The sequence below is a fragment of the Melospiza melodia genome, unplaced genomic scaffold, assembly GCF_035770615.1.
Source record: "Melospiza melodia melodia isolate bMelMel2 unplaced genomic scaffold, bMelMel2.pri scaffold_149, whole genome shotgun sequence".
NCBI classification, from domain to species: domain Eukaryota; kingdom Metazoa; phylum Chordata; class Aves; order Passeriformes; family Passerellidae; genus Melospiza; species Melospiza melodia.
Window position 1 is genome coordinate 47426 of NW_026948513.1, and position 17011 is coordinate 64436.

Consider the following 17011-nt stretch of genomic DNA (forward strand, 5'->3'; position numbering starts at 1 on the left):
TAAAAATAAGGGGGGGGATCCTAAAAATGGGGGGTCCCAAAAAAGGGGCGATACCTCTGAAAAAAGCGGGGGGGGGGTGGGGTCCTAAAAATGAGGGTCCCTAAAAAGGGGGGGTCCTAAAAAGCGGGGGGGTCCTAAAAAAATGGGGGGTTCCTAAAAAGGGGGGGGGTCCTAAAAAAAGGGGGGGATCCTAAAAATGGGGGGGTCCTAAAAAACGGGGGGTCCCAAAAAAGGGGCGATACCTCTGAAAAAAGTGTGTGTGGGGGGGGTTGTCCTAAAAATGGGCGTCCCAAAAAAAGGGGGGGGGTCCCAAAAAGAACGGGGGGGTCTCACTCCCCATTCCGGCCCCCCCCCCAAAGGGGTGACAGGGTCCGGTCCCCACGGGGGGGCCCCGCTGTCCCTGCCCCCCCCCCCCCCCCCCCCACGTTGTCCCCAATGTCCCCTCCCATCGGTGTAAAATTACCCGCGACCTTCTCGGGGGGCACCGAAACCCCGAGCGGGGCCCCCCCCCGCCCCCAAAATGGAGGAGAAATCCCCCAAAATCCCAGGTAGGAGGGACAAGGAATAAAAAAATTTAAAAAATTAATTTTATTTTATTTTTTTTGGGGGGGGGGGGGACAGCGATAGGGACAGCGGGGACATTGAAGGGGGGGGGGCAGAGGGAGGGACATGGCGGCGACATCGGAGCGGCTCAAAGGGACCCCCCCCCCCCCCCTCCCGGAAATAAAAATAAAATAAAATTAAATTAAAATAAAAAATAAAATTTGGGGGTCTTTTTGGACCCCAGGAGTGAAATTTGGGGGGTGGGATTTGAGGGGAGGGGGACAGATTTGAGATAAGGGGAAAATCCCCCCCCCCCCCAAAAAATAATAAATAACAAAATATAAAAAAAAAAAAATAACAAAAAATCCTTAGGGGGGGATTTCACTTTTGAGGGCAGCGATTAAATCGCTTTAAAAAGCAAAATTTTCACCCAAAATTGGGGTGCGGGAGGGATGTGGGGGGTGCAAAAACCAATTTGGGATTTCTGAGGGAGGTAAAATTTGAGGGGGGGGCACAGATTTGAGATAAAGGGGAAAAATCCCCCCCCCAAAAAAGACCCTTAGGGGCAAATTTTCCCTTTTCAGGGCAAATTTTTCACCCCAAAATTGGAATTTTTAGGGTTGAGAGGGAATTTAGGGGTACAAAAACCCATTTAGGATTTATGGGGAGGGGTTAAAAATTTAAATTTTTCTTTCTCCCCCATCCCCAATCCTCCCTTAGGTGTATTGAAAGCCCGAATTTCCCTTTTCAGGGCAGATTTTTCACCCCAAAATTGGCATTTTTGGGGTTCAGGATGAATTTAGGGTTACAAAACCCCATTTAGGATTTATGGGGGTGGGTTTTAAAAATTTAAAAACTTAAAAATTTCAATTTTTTTGTTTGCCCCCCTGGCAGCCTGCGTGCCCCAGTTCACCAACGTGCCCACCATGGTGATCCTGGTGGGGTTGCCCGCCCGAGGGAAAACCTACATCTCCCGCAAACTCACCCGCTACCTCAACTGGATCGGCACCCCCACGCGAGGTCAGGCGTTTTTGGGGTGCTCAGGGGTCCCCCCAAAAAAATTTGGGGGGTCTTGAAGCCTTTAAAGCCGTCCTGGGGTCTCCCTGCAGTGTTCAACGTGGGCGAGTACCGCAGGGAAGCCGTGCCCAACTATAAAAATTATGAATTTTTCCGGCATGATAACCCTGAAGGAGTGGAAATTCGAAGGTTGGGAGGGGAAATTTTGGGGGTTTTGGGGATTTTTGGGGTTTTGGGGGGGTTTTGGGGGGGAAATTTTGGGGGTTTAGGGGGGAAATTTGGGGTTTTTGGGGGGGATTTTTGGGGTTTTGGGGGGAAATTTTGGGGTTATTTTGGGGGGGGTTGGGGTTTTTCAGGGAAAATTTGGGGTTTTAGGGGGGATTTTGGGGTCTTGGGGGGGATATTTGGGGGTTTTGGGGGGGGATTTTGGGTTTTTTTGGGGGAATTTTTGGGGGTTTTTGGGGAATTTTGGGGGTTTTGGGGGGGATTTTTGGGGTTTTGGGGGAATTTTTGGGGGGTTTATGGGGATTTTTGGGGTTTTGGGGGGGATTTTGGGGTTATTTTTGGGGGGGGGTTGGGGTTTTTCGGGAAAAATTTGGGTTTTAGGGGGGAAATTTGGGGTTATTTTGGGGGGGATTTTGGGGGGCTTTAGGGAGGATTTTGGGGTTTTGGGGGGGATTTTTGGGGGTTTGGGGTTTTATGGGGAAATTTTGGGGGGTTTTTGGGGAATTTTTGGGGTTTTGGGGGGGAAATTTTGGGGTTTTAGGGGGGATTTTTGGGGTTTTGGGGGGGATTTTGGGGGTTTTGGGGGGGTTTGGGGGAATTTTTGGGGTTTTTTGGGGGAATTTTGGGGGGAAAATTTTGGGATTTGGGGGGAGATTTCGGGGGTTTTGGGGGGGAAATTTGGGGTTTTTGGTGGAAATTTTGAGGTTTTTTGAGGAAAATTTTGGGATTTTGGGGGGAATTTTTGGTGTTTTTGGGGAAACTTTGGGGTTTTGGGGGAAAATTTTGGGGGTTTTGGGGGGGAATTTTGGGGGTTTTGGGGAAAATTTTGGGGTTTTTTTGGGAAAATCTTGGGATTTTGGGGGGATTTTGGGGTTTTTGGGGGAAATTTTGGGATTTGGGGGTTTTGGGGGGAATTTGGGGGTTTTGGGGGGAATTTTGGGGGGAAATTTTGGGGTTTTTGGGGGATTTTTTTTGGAGCTGAACCCCCAGATGTTTCAGGCACTGCGCTCTGGCCGCGCTGAAGGACGTGCGAACCTACCTGAGCTCCGAGGAGGGGCAGGTGGCGGTGAGAGACCCCTCCCCCAAATTAAAACCAAAAAATAATTAAAAATAAAATTAATTCATCTCTTTAATGGACGAATTTCACCCCAAAATATTTTGGGGGGGGTTCAAATTTGGCCCCCGATTTTTGCCAAAACAAAAAAAGGTTTTTGATGCCACCAACACCACACGGGAGCGGCGGGAGGTGATCCTGGAGTTCGCCAAGGAAAACGGGTACAAGGTGGGAATTGGGGGGTCCGGGGGGGTTTTGGGGGGTCCTGGGGGGGTTTGGGGGGGTCCTGGGGGAATTCTGATGAATTTTGGGGGGGTCTTGAGGAATTTGGGGGGAATTTTGGGGGTGGACTTGAGGAATTTTGGGGGGGGGTCGTGAGGAATTTGGGTTGGTCTTGAGGAATTCTGGGGGGTCTTGAGGGGTTTTGGGGGGTCCTGAGGGGTTTGGGGGGGTCCTGGGGGTTTTGGGGTGTCCTGGGGGGGTTTGGGGGGGTCCTGGGGGAATTTTGATGAATTTTGGGGGGGTTTTGAGGGATTTTTGGGGGGGTCCTGGAGGATTTTAGGGGGGGTTGTGAGGAATTTGTGAGGGAATTTGGGGGATCCTGAGGGGTTTTTGGGGGGATTCTGGGGAATTTTGGGGGGTCTGGGGGGTCCTGAGGGGTTTTGGGGGGGTCCTGGGGGAATTTTGATGAATTTTGGGGGGGTCGTGAGGAATTTTGAGGAATTTTCGGGGGGCCTTGAGGGATTTTGTGGGGGCTTGAGGAATTCGGGGGAAATTTTGGGGGGGGTGTGAGGGAATTTGGGGGGGATCATGAGGAATTCGGGGAGAATTTTGGGGGTGTTTTGGTGAATTTTGGGGGGGGGTCTTAAGGGATTTTGGGGGGGTCTTGGTGAATTTTGGGGGGGTCCTGAGGAATTTTGGTGGCACCGTTTTGGGGGTGTCACAGCACAGGTAGGTGACAGTTTGGGCATGTCACACCACGGTGGTGGCACGGATTTGGGGGTGTCACATCAGGGGGTGACAGTTTGGGGGTGTCACAGCGTGAGGGGGGTGGTGACACTGTGGCACTGTTTTGGGGGTGTCACATCAGGGGGTGACAGTTTGGGGGGTGTCACAGCATGGGGGGTTGGTGACACGGTTTGGGGGTGTCACAGCATGACGGGATGGTGACACTGTGGCACCGTTTTGGGGGTGTCACAGCACAGGGAGGTGACAGTTTTGGGGTGTCACAGCATGGGGGGTTGGTGACACGGTTTGGGGGTGTCACAGCGTGAGGGGGTGGTGACACTGTGGCACCATTTTGGGGGTGTCACAGTACAGGCAGGTGACAGTTTTGGGGGTGTCACAGGACAGTGAGGTGACAGTCTAGGCATGTCACACCACGGTGGTGGCACGGATTTGGGGGGTGTCACAGCACAGGGAGGTGACAGTTTGGGGGTGTCACAGGACAGGTAGGTGACAGTTTTGGAAGTGTCATATCAGGGGGTGGCGCTGGTTTTGGGGGTGTCACATCAGGGGGGTGACAGTTTGGGGGTGTCACAGCATGGGGGGTGGTGACACTGTGGCACTGTTTTGGGGGTGTCACAGCACAGGTAAGTGACAGTTTTGGGGTGTGTCACAGCACGGTGAGGTGACAGTTTGGGGGTGTCAGAGCATGGGGAAGGGGAGGTGACAGTTTTGGGGTGTCACAGCATGAGGGGGTGGTGACACCAATTTGGGGCTGTCACAACAAGGGGTGGTGGCACTGTTTGGGGGTGTCACAGGACAGTGAGGCGACAGTCTGGGCATGTCACACCACGGTGGTGGCACCGATTTGGGGGTGTCACAGCACAGGGAGGTGACAGTTTTGGGGGTGTCACAGCATGGGGGGTTGGTGACACAGTTTTGGGGTGTCACAACATGAGGGGGTGGTGACACTGTGGCACCGTTTTGGGGGGTGTCACAGTACAAGTAGGTGACAGTTTTGGGGTGTCACAGCATGGTGAGGTGACAGTTTGGGCATGTCACACCACGGTGGTGGCACGGATTTGGGGGGTGTCACATCAGGGAGGTGACAGTTTGGGGGTGTCACATCAGGGGGGTGGTGACACAGTTTGGGGGTGTCACAGCACAGGGAGGTGACAGTTTTGGGGTGTCACAGCATGGGGGGTTGGTGACACGGTTTGGGGGTGTCACAGCGTGAGGGGGTGGTGACACTGTGGCACCATTTTGGGGGTGTCACAGTACAGGCAGGTGACAGTTTTGGGGTGTCACAGCACAGGTAGGTGACAGTTTTGGGGGTGTCACAGCACAGGTAGGTGACAGTTTTGGGGTGTCACAGCACAGGGAGGTGACAGTTTTGGGGTGTCACAGTACAGGTAGGTGACAGTTTTGGGGTGTCATATCCAGGGGGTGGCACGGATTTGGGGGTGTCACAGTACAGGGAGGTGACAGTTTTGGAGTGTCACATCAGGGGGTGGCACGGATTTGGGGGTGTCACATCAGGGGGTGACAGTTTGGGGATGTCACAACAGGGGGGGTTGGTGACACAGTTTGGGGGTGTCACAGCATGGGGGTGGTGACACTGTGGCACCGTTTTGGGGGTGTCACAGCACAGGTAGGTGACAGTTTTGGAGTGTCATATCAGGGGGTGGCACACGGATTTGGGGGTGTCACAGCATGGGGGGTGGGTGACACAGTTTTGGGGTGTCACAGCACAGGCAGGTGACAGTTTTGGGGTGTCACATCAGGGGGTGACACAGTTTGGGGGTGTCACATCAGGGGGGTGACACAGTTTGGGGGTGTCACATCAGGGGGTGTCACAGATTTGGGGTGTCACAACATGAGGGGGGTGGTGACACTGTGGCACCGTTTTGGGGGTGTCACAGCACAGGTAGGTGACAGTTTTGGGGGTGTCACAGTACAGGTAGGTGACAGTTTTGGGGTGACACGGTTTGGGGGTGTCACAGCACAGGTAGGTGACAGTTTTGGGGTGACACGGTTTGGGGGTGTCACAGCACAGGTAGGTGACAGTTTTGGGGTGTCACAGCACAGGCAGGTGACAGTTTCAGGGTGTCACAGCACAGGCAGGTGACAGTTTTGGGGTGTCACGGTTTGGGGGTGTCACCTGTCCCCCCCCAGGTCCTGTTTGTGGAGTCCATCTGTGACGACCCCACCATCATCGAGGAGAACATCAAGGTGAGACCTGGGGCGGTGACAGCTGGGACCTGGAGGTGACAATGGGGACATGGAGGTGACAATGGGGACATGGAGGTGACAACAGGGGGCGGGAGGTGGCAGCTGGGACATGGAGGTGGCAATGGGGACATGGAGGTGGCAATGGGACATGGAGGTGACAATGGGACATGGAGGTGACAATGGGGACATGGAGGTGACAATGGGACATGGAGGTGACAATGGGACATGGAGGTGACAATGGGGACATGGAGGTGACAATGGGGACCTAGAGGTGACAATGGGACATGGAGGTGACAATGGGACATGGAGGTGACAACAGAGGGTGGGAGGTGACAATTGGGCCTAGAGGTGACAATGGGGACCTAGAGGTGGCAGCTGGGACATGGAGGTGACAATGGGACATGGAGGTGACAATGAGGACATGGAAGTGACAATCGGAACATGGAAGTGACAATGGGGACATGGAGGTGACAATGGGACATGGAGGTGACAATGGGGGCATGGAGGTGACAATGGGGACCTAGAGGTGACAATGGGGACATGGAGGTGACAATGGGGACATGGAAGTGACAATGGGGACCTGGAGGTGACAATGGGACATGGAGGTGACAATGGGGACATGGAAGTGACAATGGGGACCTGGAGGTGACAATGGGACATGGAGGTGACAATGGGGACATGGAGGTGGCAGCTGGGACATGGAGGTGGCGATGGGGGCACGGAGGTGACAATTGGGCCTGGAGGTGACAGTGGGGACCTGGAGGTGGGAGCTGGGACATGGAGGTGACAACAGGGGGAAGGAGGTGACAATGGGGACATGGAGGTGACAATCGGAACATAGAGGTGACAATTGGAACATGGAGGTGACAATGGGGACCTGGAGGTGACAATGGGGACCTGGAGGTGACAAAAAGGACCTGGAAGTGACAACGGGGACCTGGAGGTGACAAAAAGGACCTGGAAGTGACAACAGGGACCTGAAGGTGGCAACTGGGATCTGGAGGTGACAACTGGTGCCTGAAGGTGACAACTGGGACATGGAAATGACAGCTGGGGCTGGGAAGTGACATTTGAGACCTGGAGGTGACAGCTGGGGCTGGGAGGTGACAACAAGAACATGGAGGTGACAATTGGGGATCTGGAGGTGACACTTGAGGCCTGGGGGTGCCAACAAGGACCTGGAAGTGACAGCTGGGGGCCAGGAGGTGACAAGAACGTGGAGGTGACAATTGGGATCTGGAGATGACAACAGGGACTGGGAGGTGACAATTGAGGCCTGGGGGTGACAACGGGGCCCTGGAGATGACAGCTGGGGCCAGGAGGTGACAACAAGAATGTGCAGGTGACATTTGGGATATGGAGATGACAACAGGGACTGGGAGGTGACAATTGAGGCCTGGGGGTGACAACAGGGATCTGGAGGTGACAGCTGGGGCCTGAAGGTGACGACGGGGCCCTAGAGGTGACAGTTGGGACCCAGAGGTGACAATTGTGCCCCCAAATGCCCCCGTTTCCCCCACCCCGCAGCAAGTGAAGCTGAGCAGCCCCGACTACCGGGGCCGCGCGCAGGACGAGGCCGTGGCCGATTTCCTGCAGCGCATCGAGTGCTACAAGGCCACCTACGAGCCCCTGGACGACGAGCTGGACAGGTGACAACCCCGAAAACACCCTGAAAACACCCTCAAAATCACACCCAAAAACACCCCAAGACACCCAAAACACCACAAAAAACACACAAAAACAACCCCAAAACACCCCGAAATCACACCCAAAAACATCCCAGAAACACCCCCAAAACACCCCAAAAACACCCTCAAACAGCCCAAAATCACACCCAAAAACACCCAAAACCACCCCAAGACACCCAAAACACCACCAAAAATACACAAAAACACTCCCAAACACCCCAAAACCACCAAAAAACATCCCCAAACCACCCCAAGAACACCCCCAAAACCACTCCAAAACATCCCAGAAACACCCCAAAACAGCCCCAAAAAACACCCCAAAAATACCCCTAAAACACCCCAAAACCACCCCAAAAACCTCCCCAAAACCACCCCTAAAACACCCCAAAATGACCCCAAAAACACACAAAAACACCCCAAAAACACCAAAAAACACCCCCAAACCACCCCAAGAACACCCCCAAAACACCCCAAAACCTCCCCAAAACACCCCCAAAACCTCCCAAAAACACCCCAAAACAGCCCCAAAAAACACCAAAAACACCCCAAAAATACCCCTAAACCACCCCTAAACCACCCCAAAACATCCCAGAAACCACCAAAAATACCCCTAAAACACCCCAAAACCACCCCAAAAATACCCCCAAAACACCCCAAAAATACACAAAAACACCCCAAAACACACCAAAAACACCCCCAAATCACTCTGGGGTCTGTGAGAAAATAAAAAACAAGATGGGATTGATTTTCTGAATTTTCACATCCCCAAACCCCCTCACTGGGCTGTGCTACATGAAGATTTTCAATGTGGGGCTGCAGAACCTGGTGGTCTCTTGATTTTATTTTTAATTTTTTTTTTATTTTATTATAAGTTTATTTATTTTTTAATTTTAATTTTATTTGTTGATTTTATTTTTATTTTTAATTTTGTTTTATTTTTTATCTTATTTATTTTTGATTTTTTGTATTTTTATTTTATAATTTTATTTTTATTTTATCTATTTTTATTTTATTTTTTAATTTTTTAATATCTTATTTTATTTTAATTTTAATTTTATTTTATTATTCAATTATTTTTATTATTTTATTTTTCTTATTTATTTTATTTTTTATTTCTATTTTTAAATGCATTTTTTAATTTTTATTTTTTTTTTTAGTTTTTGATTTTTTTATTGTTATTTATTAATTTTTATTTTTTGATTTTTAGTGATTGATTTTTATAATTTTTTAATAATTCCCTGAATTTACAAATTCCCCCTCACTGATTTCACGAATTCACCCTCACTGATTTTATGAATTCCCCTTCACTGATTTATGAATACTCCCTCACTGAATTTATGAATTCCCCCTGATTTTATAAATTTCCTCTCACTGAATTTATGAATTCCCCCTCACTGATGATTTTGTGAATTCTCCCTCACTGATTTTATTATTATTTTTATATAATTCACAGTTTTTATAAATTCCCCCTCACTGATTTTATAAATTCTCCCTCACTGAATATTCCCCCTCACTGATTTTATGAATTCTCCCTCACTGATTTTATGAATTCCCCCTCACTGATTTTACAAATTCCCCTCACTGATTTTATGAATTCCCCCTCACTGATTTTATCAATTCTGCCTCACTGAATATTCCCCCTCACTGAATTTATGAATTCTCCCTCACTGATTTTACAAATTCCCCCTCACTGATTTTATGAATTCCCCCTCACTGATTTTATCAATTCTCTCTCACTGATTTATGAATACTCCCTCACTGAATTTATGAATTCTCCCTCACTGATTTTATCAATTCTCCCTCACTGATTATTTTATGAATTGTCCCTCATGGATTTTATAAATTCTCCCTCACTGATTTTATGATTTTTTTTAATAATTCCCTGATTTTATGAATTCTCCCTCACTGAATTTATAAATTCTCCCTCACTGATTTTATAAATTCTCCCTCACAGATTTTATTATCATTATTTTTTATATAATTCCCAGTTTTTATGAATTCCCCCTCACTGATTTTATCAATTCTCCCTCACTGAATATTCCCCCTCACTGAATTTATGAATTCTCCCTCACTGATTTTACAAATTCCCCCTCACTGATTTTATGAATTCCCCCTCACTGATTTTATCAATTCTCTCTCACTGATTTATGAATTCTCCCTCACTGAATTTATCAATTCCCCCTGAATTTATGAATTCTCCCTCACTGATTTTACAAATTCTCCCTCACAGATTTTATAAATTCTCCCTCACAGATTTTATTATTATTATTTTTTATATAATTCCCAGTTTTTATAAATTCCCCCTCACTGATTTTATGAATTCCCCCTCAATGATTTTATAAATTCTCCCTCACTGAATATTCCCCCTCACTGAATTTATGAATTCTCCCTCACTGATTTTACAAATTCCCCCTCACTGATTTTATGAATTCCCCCTCACTGATTTTATCAATTCTCTCTCACTGATTTTATCAATTCTCCCTCACTGATTATTTTATGAATTGTCCCTCACTGAATTTATGAATTGTCCCTCACTGATTTTACAAATTCTCCCTCACAGATTTTATTATTATTATTTTTTATATAATTCCCAGTTTTTATAAATTCCCCCTCACTGATTTTATGAATTCCCCCTCACTGATTTTATCAATTCTCTCTGATTTATGAATACTCCCTCACTGAATTTATGAATTCTCCCTGATTTTATGAATTATATTTTTTTACAATTCCCAGTTTTTATAAATTCCCCCTCACTGATTATTTTACGAATCCCCCCAGCGCCCTGTCCTACATCAAGATCTTCGACGTGGGGCTGCGCTACCTGGCCAACCGCGTGCAGGGCCACGTGCAGAGCCGCACCGTGTACTACCTGATGAACATCCACGTCACGCCCAGGACCATCTACCTGAGCCGGCACGGCGAGAGCCAGCTCAACCTGCGCGGCCGCATCGGCGGCGACTCGGCGCTGTCACCGCGCGGGGAACAGGTGGGGACACACCTGGGGATGTCACAATGTCACACACCTGGGGATGTCACCTTGTGGGGACACACCTGGGGATGTCACACACCTGGGGACACACCTGGGCTCAGAGCCAGCTCAACCTGCGCGGCCGCATCGGGGGGGACTCGGCGCTGTCACCGCGCGGGGAACAGGTGGGGACACACCTGGGGACACAGGGACACACCTTGTGGGGACACACCTGGGGATGTCACCTTGTGGGGACACACCTGGGGATGTCACACACCTGGGCTCAGAGCCAGCTCAACCTGCGTGGCCGCATCGGGGGGGACTCGGCGCTGTCACCCGCGCGGGGAACAGGTGGGGACACACCTGGGGACACAGGGACACACCTTGTGGGGACACACCTGGGCTCAGAGCCAGCTCAACCTGCGTGGCCGCATCGGGGGGGACTCGGCGCTGTCACCGCGCGGGGAACAGGTGGGGACACACCCGGGGACACAGGGACACACCTTGTGGGGACACACCTGGGGATGTCACACACCTGGGGACACAGCTGGGGATGTCACACACCTGGGGATGTCACCTTATACACCTGGGCTCAGAGCCAGCTCAACCTGCGCGGACCGCATCGGGGGCGACTCGGCGCTGTCACCGCGCGGGGAACAGGTGGGGACACACCTGGGGACACAGGGACACACCTTGTGGGGACACACCTGGGGATGTCACACACCTGGGGATGGCACACACCTGGGGATGTCACAATGTCACACACCTGGGGATGTCACACACCTGGGGATGTCACCTTGTGGGGACACACCTGGGGATGTCACCTTGTCACACACCTGGGGATGTCACACACCTGAGGATGTCACCTTGTGGGGACACACCTGGGCTCAGAGCCAGCTCAACCTGCGCGGCCGCATTGCCGGCGACTCGGCGCTGTCACCGCGTGGGGAACAGGTGGGGACACACCTGGGGATGTCACCTTGTGGGGATGTCACAATGTCACACACCTGGGGATGTCACACACCTGGGGATGTCACACACCTTGTGGGGACACACCTGGGGATGTCACACACCTGGGGACACACCTGGGCTCAGAGCCAGCTCATCCTGCGCGGCCCGCATCGGCGGCGACTCGGCGCTGTCACCGCGCGGGGAACAGGTGGGGACACACCTGGGGATGTCACAATGTCACACACCTGGGGATGTCACACACCTGGGGATGTCACCTTGTGGGGACACACCTGGGGATGTCACACACCTGGGGACATCCCCTTGTGGGGACACACCCGGGGATGTCACCTTGTGGGGACACACCTGGGGGACATGGGGACATCCCATCACAGTCACCAGGTGGGGTTGGGAGGGGTCAGAACCAGTCAGGTGTGCAGGGACACACCTGGGGGGATGTCCCCTCATGCAGAACAGGTGAGGTCACAGCTGGGTCACCCTGTGGGGACACACCTGGGGGACACACGGACATCCCATCACAGCCAACCAGGTGGGACAGGTGACCTGAGGGGCGGTGCTACACGAGGCCACACCCACTAGCACAAAGGGGAGGAGCCAACCAGTTAAACCACACCCACAAAGGGGCGGGGCTTAGCCCACACTCCAAGCTACAGGGTGCAGGCTGGACAGACATACCGACAAAGAAAGACACACCTGGTGGTCAGGGGGGCGGAGCTACATGAGGCCACACCCACCAGCGTCACAGGGCAGAATAAACAACCAAACCACACCCACAAAGGGGCGGGGCTTAGTGCACACTCCCTGCTATGGGGTGCCAGCAGGACAGACAGAGGGACAGGAAAAGCCACACCTGGTGGCCACGCCCACCAGCATCACAGGGCAGAGCCAGCCAACCAAACCACACCCACAAAGGGGCGGGGCTTAAACCACACTCCCTGCTAAGAGGCCAGCAGGACAGAGGGACAGACAAACCCACACCTGGTGGCCAGGGGGCGGTGCTACATGAGGCCACACCCACCATCACCACAGGGCGGAGCCAACCAAACCACACCCACAAAGGGGCGGGGCTTGGCCCACACACTCTGCTATGGGTTGCCAGCAGGACAGATAGACAGAGGGACAGACAAACCCACACCTGTTGACCGGGGGGGCGGTGCCACACGAGGCCACACCCACAGCACCATGGGGCGGAGCCAACCAAACCACACCCACAAAAGGGGCAGGGCTTAGTCCACACTCCACGCTACGGGCTGCTCCCAGCGGGACGGACGGACAGACAGACGGACAAAGCCCCGCCCCCTCAGTACGCGCAGGCGCTGTCGCGGTTCATCCGCAGCCAGGAGATCCCCGAGCTGAAGGTGTGGACGAGCCACATGAGGAGAACCATCCAGACGGCCGAGGCGCTGGGCGTGCCCTACGAGCAGTGGAAGGCGCTCAACGAGATCGACGCCGTGAGCCACGACCGCGGGGTTTGGGGGGCGCTGGCATCGATTCGGGGCCATTTTGGGGTCACTGAAGTTCATCTGGGGTCACCGAAATTCGTTTGGGGTCACTGGAATCCCTCTGGGGTTCTTGAAATTCATTTGGGGTCACTGGAATCCGTTTGGGGTCATTTAGGGTCCTTTTGGTGCCATCTGGGGTAATTTTGGTGCCATCTGGAGTAATTTTGGGACATCTGGGTCTGTTTGGGGTAATTTTGGTGCCATTTGGGGTCCTTTTGGTGCCATTTTATGGCAAATTTGTGTCCATTTGTGGTCGCCCAGGGCGTGTGTGAGGAGATGACCTACGAGGAGATCCAGGAGCGTTACCCCAAGGAGCTGGCGCTGCGCGACCAGGACAAATATCGCTACCGCTACCCCAGAGGCGAGGTAACCCCCCAAAAAACCCCCAAAAATCCCCAAAAAAGGGTTTGGGAACCCTCCTGAACCCCCTCCCCAGTCCTACGAGGACCTGGTGCAGCGTTTGGAGCCGGTGATCATGGAGCTGGAGCGGCAGGAGAACGTGCTGGTGGTGTGCCACCAGGCTGTCATGCGCTGCCTGCTGGCTTATTTCCTGGACAAGAGCGCAGGTGAGGCCTTGGGGACACCTTGGGGACACCTTGGGGACACTTGGGGACACCTTGGGGACAGCCCAGAGCTGCTGTGCCCACCTGGGTTTGGTTAAATCTCTCACCCAGATGAGCTGCCCTACCTCAAGTGTCCCCTGCACACAGTGCTGAAGCTGACGCCGGTGGCTTATGGTGAGTGGGGGGGTGTCACCCCAAAATGGGGACAATTTGGGGACAATTCGTCACAAAATGGGGGTTTGGGTTCTTTTCAGAATTGGGGACAATTCCTCCCAAAAAGGTGATTTGTGGTAGTTTTAGAATTAGGGACAATTCCTCCCTAAAAGGGGATTTGGGTTCCTCACAGAAAATGGGGACAATTCCCCCAAAAAAGGGGTTTAGGTTCTTTTCAGAATTGGGGACAATTCCTCACAAAAAAGGGATTTGGGTTCCTCTCAGAATTGGGGACAATTGTCCCCAAAAAGGGGGTTTGAGTCCCTCCCAGAAATGGGGACAAAGTCCCCCCAAAATGGGGACTGTTCAATCTTGCGTCCTTCCCAGAAAATGAGGACAAAGCCCCCCAAAAAGGGGATTTGTGTCCCACCCCAAAATGGGGACAATTTCCCCAAAAAAGGGGATTTGGGTTCCTCCCCAAAATGGGGACAGAGGACTGTTCCCCATGTCCCGCCCCAAAATGGGGACAATCCCCCCAAAATGGGGACAACCCCCCCAAATTGGGGACAATCCCCCCAGACCCTCCCTCCCTGCCCAGGCTGTGAGGTCGAGTCCATCTTCCTCAACATCGAGGCCGTGAACACCCACCGGGCCCGACCCCAGGTGAGAGCCCCCTCCCCAAATCCACCCCAAAACCAGCATGCAGACCCCAATAACCCCCCCTAAATAACTTTGGGGGGGATAAATTTGGGTAAAATCCCCCCAAACCCCAAATTTTCACCCCACAGAACGTCGACATCAACCGCACCGCGGCCGACGCCCTCAACACCGTCCCCGAGCATTTCTGAGGGGAAAAAAAGGGGAGTCCCCATCCCAAAATTAAAAATTAAACCTTGCACAACCCAGCTTGGACATTTTGGGGGGCTGATTTTATTTTTTGGGAGGCTGATTTTATTTTTTTAGGGGGGGTCAGGTGTTGGCTTGGCTGGCCTCAGCCTCGCTGAACTGGCTCGCCCAAAATGCGGGGTCCTTGCCTTGCATCTAAATGGAGGAAAAATAAGGGGAGGGGGCATCAAATTGAGCCCCCAAAATTTAGAGATGCCCCCCAAAAATAACATGGACTCACCTTGGCCACAAAGTTCAGCACATCCTTCTTGGAGGTTTCCTTTTCTGCCCGTGGTCCCCACTGGAATTTGAATTCTGGGGGGTCGGTCAGGGGGATGGGGGTGGTCTCCAGGTACCTGCAAAAGGTTGGGTTGGGTGAGGACCCCTCCCCAGCAGGTTTTGGGGTGCACAAAGGGGGTGTCCAGCTCTCCCCTGACCCCATGAGGGACCCTTTGAGGCACGGGGTGTGGGGGATTTGCAGGCTTTGCTCTGCGGTGTGGTATAAACAGCCCGGCCAAGCTGGAGCCGAGGCTGCTCTGGGCACACCGGGATGGATGGAACCCCTAAAATCCCCCCAAAATCCTCCCTTTTCCCCTGCCCAACTCACTTCTGCCTCACAAACTCCTCTGTCACCAGCTTCCTGACGTCCCCAAAGACGCTGTGCTGCTTCCTGAGGATGGGGGATAGTGAGGGGTGGCATTGTCCCCCACACCCCGTCCCTGTGTGTCCCCAAATCCTACCCTGGGTACACACGGAGCAAATGCAGGAATTCCCACAAAGCACCTGGAAAAAATAGGGGTGTCACTCAGCAAAATGCAAAGAAAAAGCGGGATAAAATGAGGAGGATTTGGGGTAAAACTCACTGTCTTTGACTGAGTTGCCCTTCATGAAGATGAAGCTGAGGATGACCAAGAGGAGCCCCATCTTCTCCTTCTCCTTGCCCCTGTGGGTGACATTGGGGTGTCACCCGTGCTGGGGGGGCACCCTGAGGGGGTTCAAGTCACCCAGGTCCCCCTCTCACCTGCACAGGTGCTGTCCCTCAGCACGAGGCAAATTATTAATAAGAATATAAATGTGACGTTTGGTGTCGATCTCCACCAGCTGCAGCCCGAATACCTGAGGGAGACAAAGAGTTAATTAATTAATTAACTAATTAATCCACAAAGTGTTTTCCCTCAAAAACTGTGCTTTCCCCACCTCCTGCAGGGTCCTGTCAGCCCTTTTGACAATTTCTGAGTAGGCATTTCTGTATTCTCGGATTATATTCTTCAGCATGTCTGCAAAAAACAGGCAGGGAACACTGAGGGAGCCTAGAGCATCCAAAAAAGCTTTAAACACCGAGAAAAGGCATTCCCCTTAACGTACCTGCCCTTTTGATAGGAATTTTTTTCTGGTCTTTCACAAGTAGGAATTGCACCAGCTCGCTCACCTGTGGGGGAATGAGCAGGGCTGATATGAAAAAAATGCAGATACAGAAATCTGGGAATGGGTACAGAGGGAATCACCTCAATCCACCTTTTGGTTCACCTGGTCCTGAGATTGCCGCTGCACCTGGGTGGGGATGAAATCGTCCTCCCCATCGGTCATCTGAGTGGAAAACTAGGAGAAACGAGGCAATTTGAAGGAACCAAAACCGAGAAGGGAGAGTAAATGAAGGGAGAATGGGTGTGAGGGAAGCAGCCACTCACCTGAGAGCCGCCGAGCCCTTTGCTGCGCTTCCGCTGCGACATTTCTTACAGCAGTTCTGAGAGGAAAACAAGCACTGGGAGGGCTAAAACCGCGATGGGAGCGCCTCTAAGGCCTCTCCCCGCGTCCCACCCTCAGGAAGGCCGCAGAAATTCCTTCAAGGCCCGGCCAACGACCCGGCCCGGCCACCAACGATCCCCCACCGCGCTCCGACCGCGACTGCGCTAGCCCCGCCCAAACCCGCCGACCCCGTCAGGGCCAGCCGGCTTCCCATTGGTCCACCCCTCTCTCGCCCCGCCCATCATCCCATCGCAGCGTAGCGATTGGTCGCGAGGCGGAGGTCGCCCCGCCCCCTTGCGTCCGCCAGGCGAGTCTCGCGCTCCACCTCCCCCCTCCCCTCAGGTGGCGAAAAAGGCGGGAAAAGTCTCGCGGCCCCCCACTCCCCTCACGGCGGGGAAATGGCGGCAAAGCGGTGGAAAAAACGCAGAACACCCAAAAATGACTCGCAGTGGTGCATTTGTACCCTCCCTTGGCCTTAACAGCCGTTATTAGAAGCACCTCTGCTGCCGCCACCACCTGTA

The 17011-nt window shown here is 52.4% G+C and overlaps 3 protein-coding genes across 4 annotated transcripts in view; 1 reads left to right on the forward strand and 2 right to left on the reverse strand.

Annotated features, from left to right (window-relative positions):
• Nucleotides 1-449, reverse strand: part of LOC134433228 (forkhead box protein P3-like) — a 7966-nt gene extending 7517 nt beyond the window's left edge. Inside the window, exon 1 of the mRNA XM_063182097.1 lies at nucleotides 426-449. Within this exon, the coding sequence (XP_063038167.1) occupies nucleotides 426-449 (24 nt within the window). The remainder of the gene's footprint in view (nucleotides 1-425) is intronic.
• On the forward strand, nucleotides 425-14764 carry PFKFB1 (6-phosphofructo-2-kinase/fructose-2,6-biphosphatase 1). Its single transcript, XM_063182083.1, has 14 exons — nucleotides 425-548; nucleotides 1438-1563; nucleotides 1653-1749; nucleotides 2785-2851; nucleotides 2993-3067; nucleotides 5960-6016; nucleotides 7544-7665; nucleotides 10483-10690; nucleotides 12946-13092; nucleotides 13405-13509; nucleotides 13580-13709; nucleotides 13818-13880; nucleotides 14458-14522; nucleotides 14648-14764. The coding sequence occupies exons 1-14, from the start codon at nucleotides 521-523 to the stop codon at nucleotides 14705-14707; spliced, it is 1350 nt and encodes a 449-aa protein (XP_063038153.1). The 5' UTR covers nucleotides 425-520; the 3' UTR covers nucleotides 14708-14764.
• Nucleotides 14765-14766: 2 nt separating this feature from the next.
• Nucleotides 14767-16647, reverse strand: LOC134433219 (non-structural maintenance of chromosomes element 3 homolog). 2 transcript variants are annotated; one of them, XM_063182085.1, is made up of 10 exons: nucleotides 16433-16647; nucleotides 16272-16343; nucleotides 16110-16173; nucleotides 15942-16021; nucleotides 15766-15860; nucleotides 15608-15687; nucleotides 15485-15527; nucleotides 15352-15414; nucleotides 14986-15100; nucleotides 14767-14900 (listed from the first exon to the last, which is right to left on the reverse strand). In XM_063182085.1, exons 1-10 carry the CDS (start codon nucleotides 16472-16474, stop codon nucleotides 14829-14831), a joined length of 726 nt encoding a protein of 241 aa, XP_063038155.1. In that variant the 5' UTR covers nucleotides 16475-16647; the 3' UTR covers nucleotides 14767-14828. The 2 variants fall into 2 exon arrangements, with proteins under 2 accessions (XP_063038155.1, XP_063038154.1); XM_063182084.1 differs by having other exon boundaries at nucleotides 16260-16343.
• Between the last annotated feature and the right edge of the window lie 364 nt (nucleotides 16648-17011).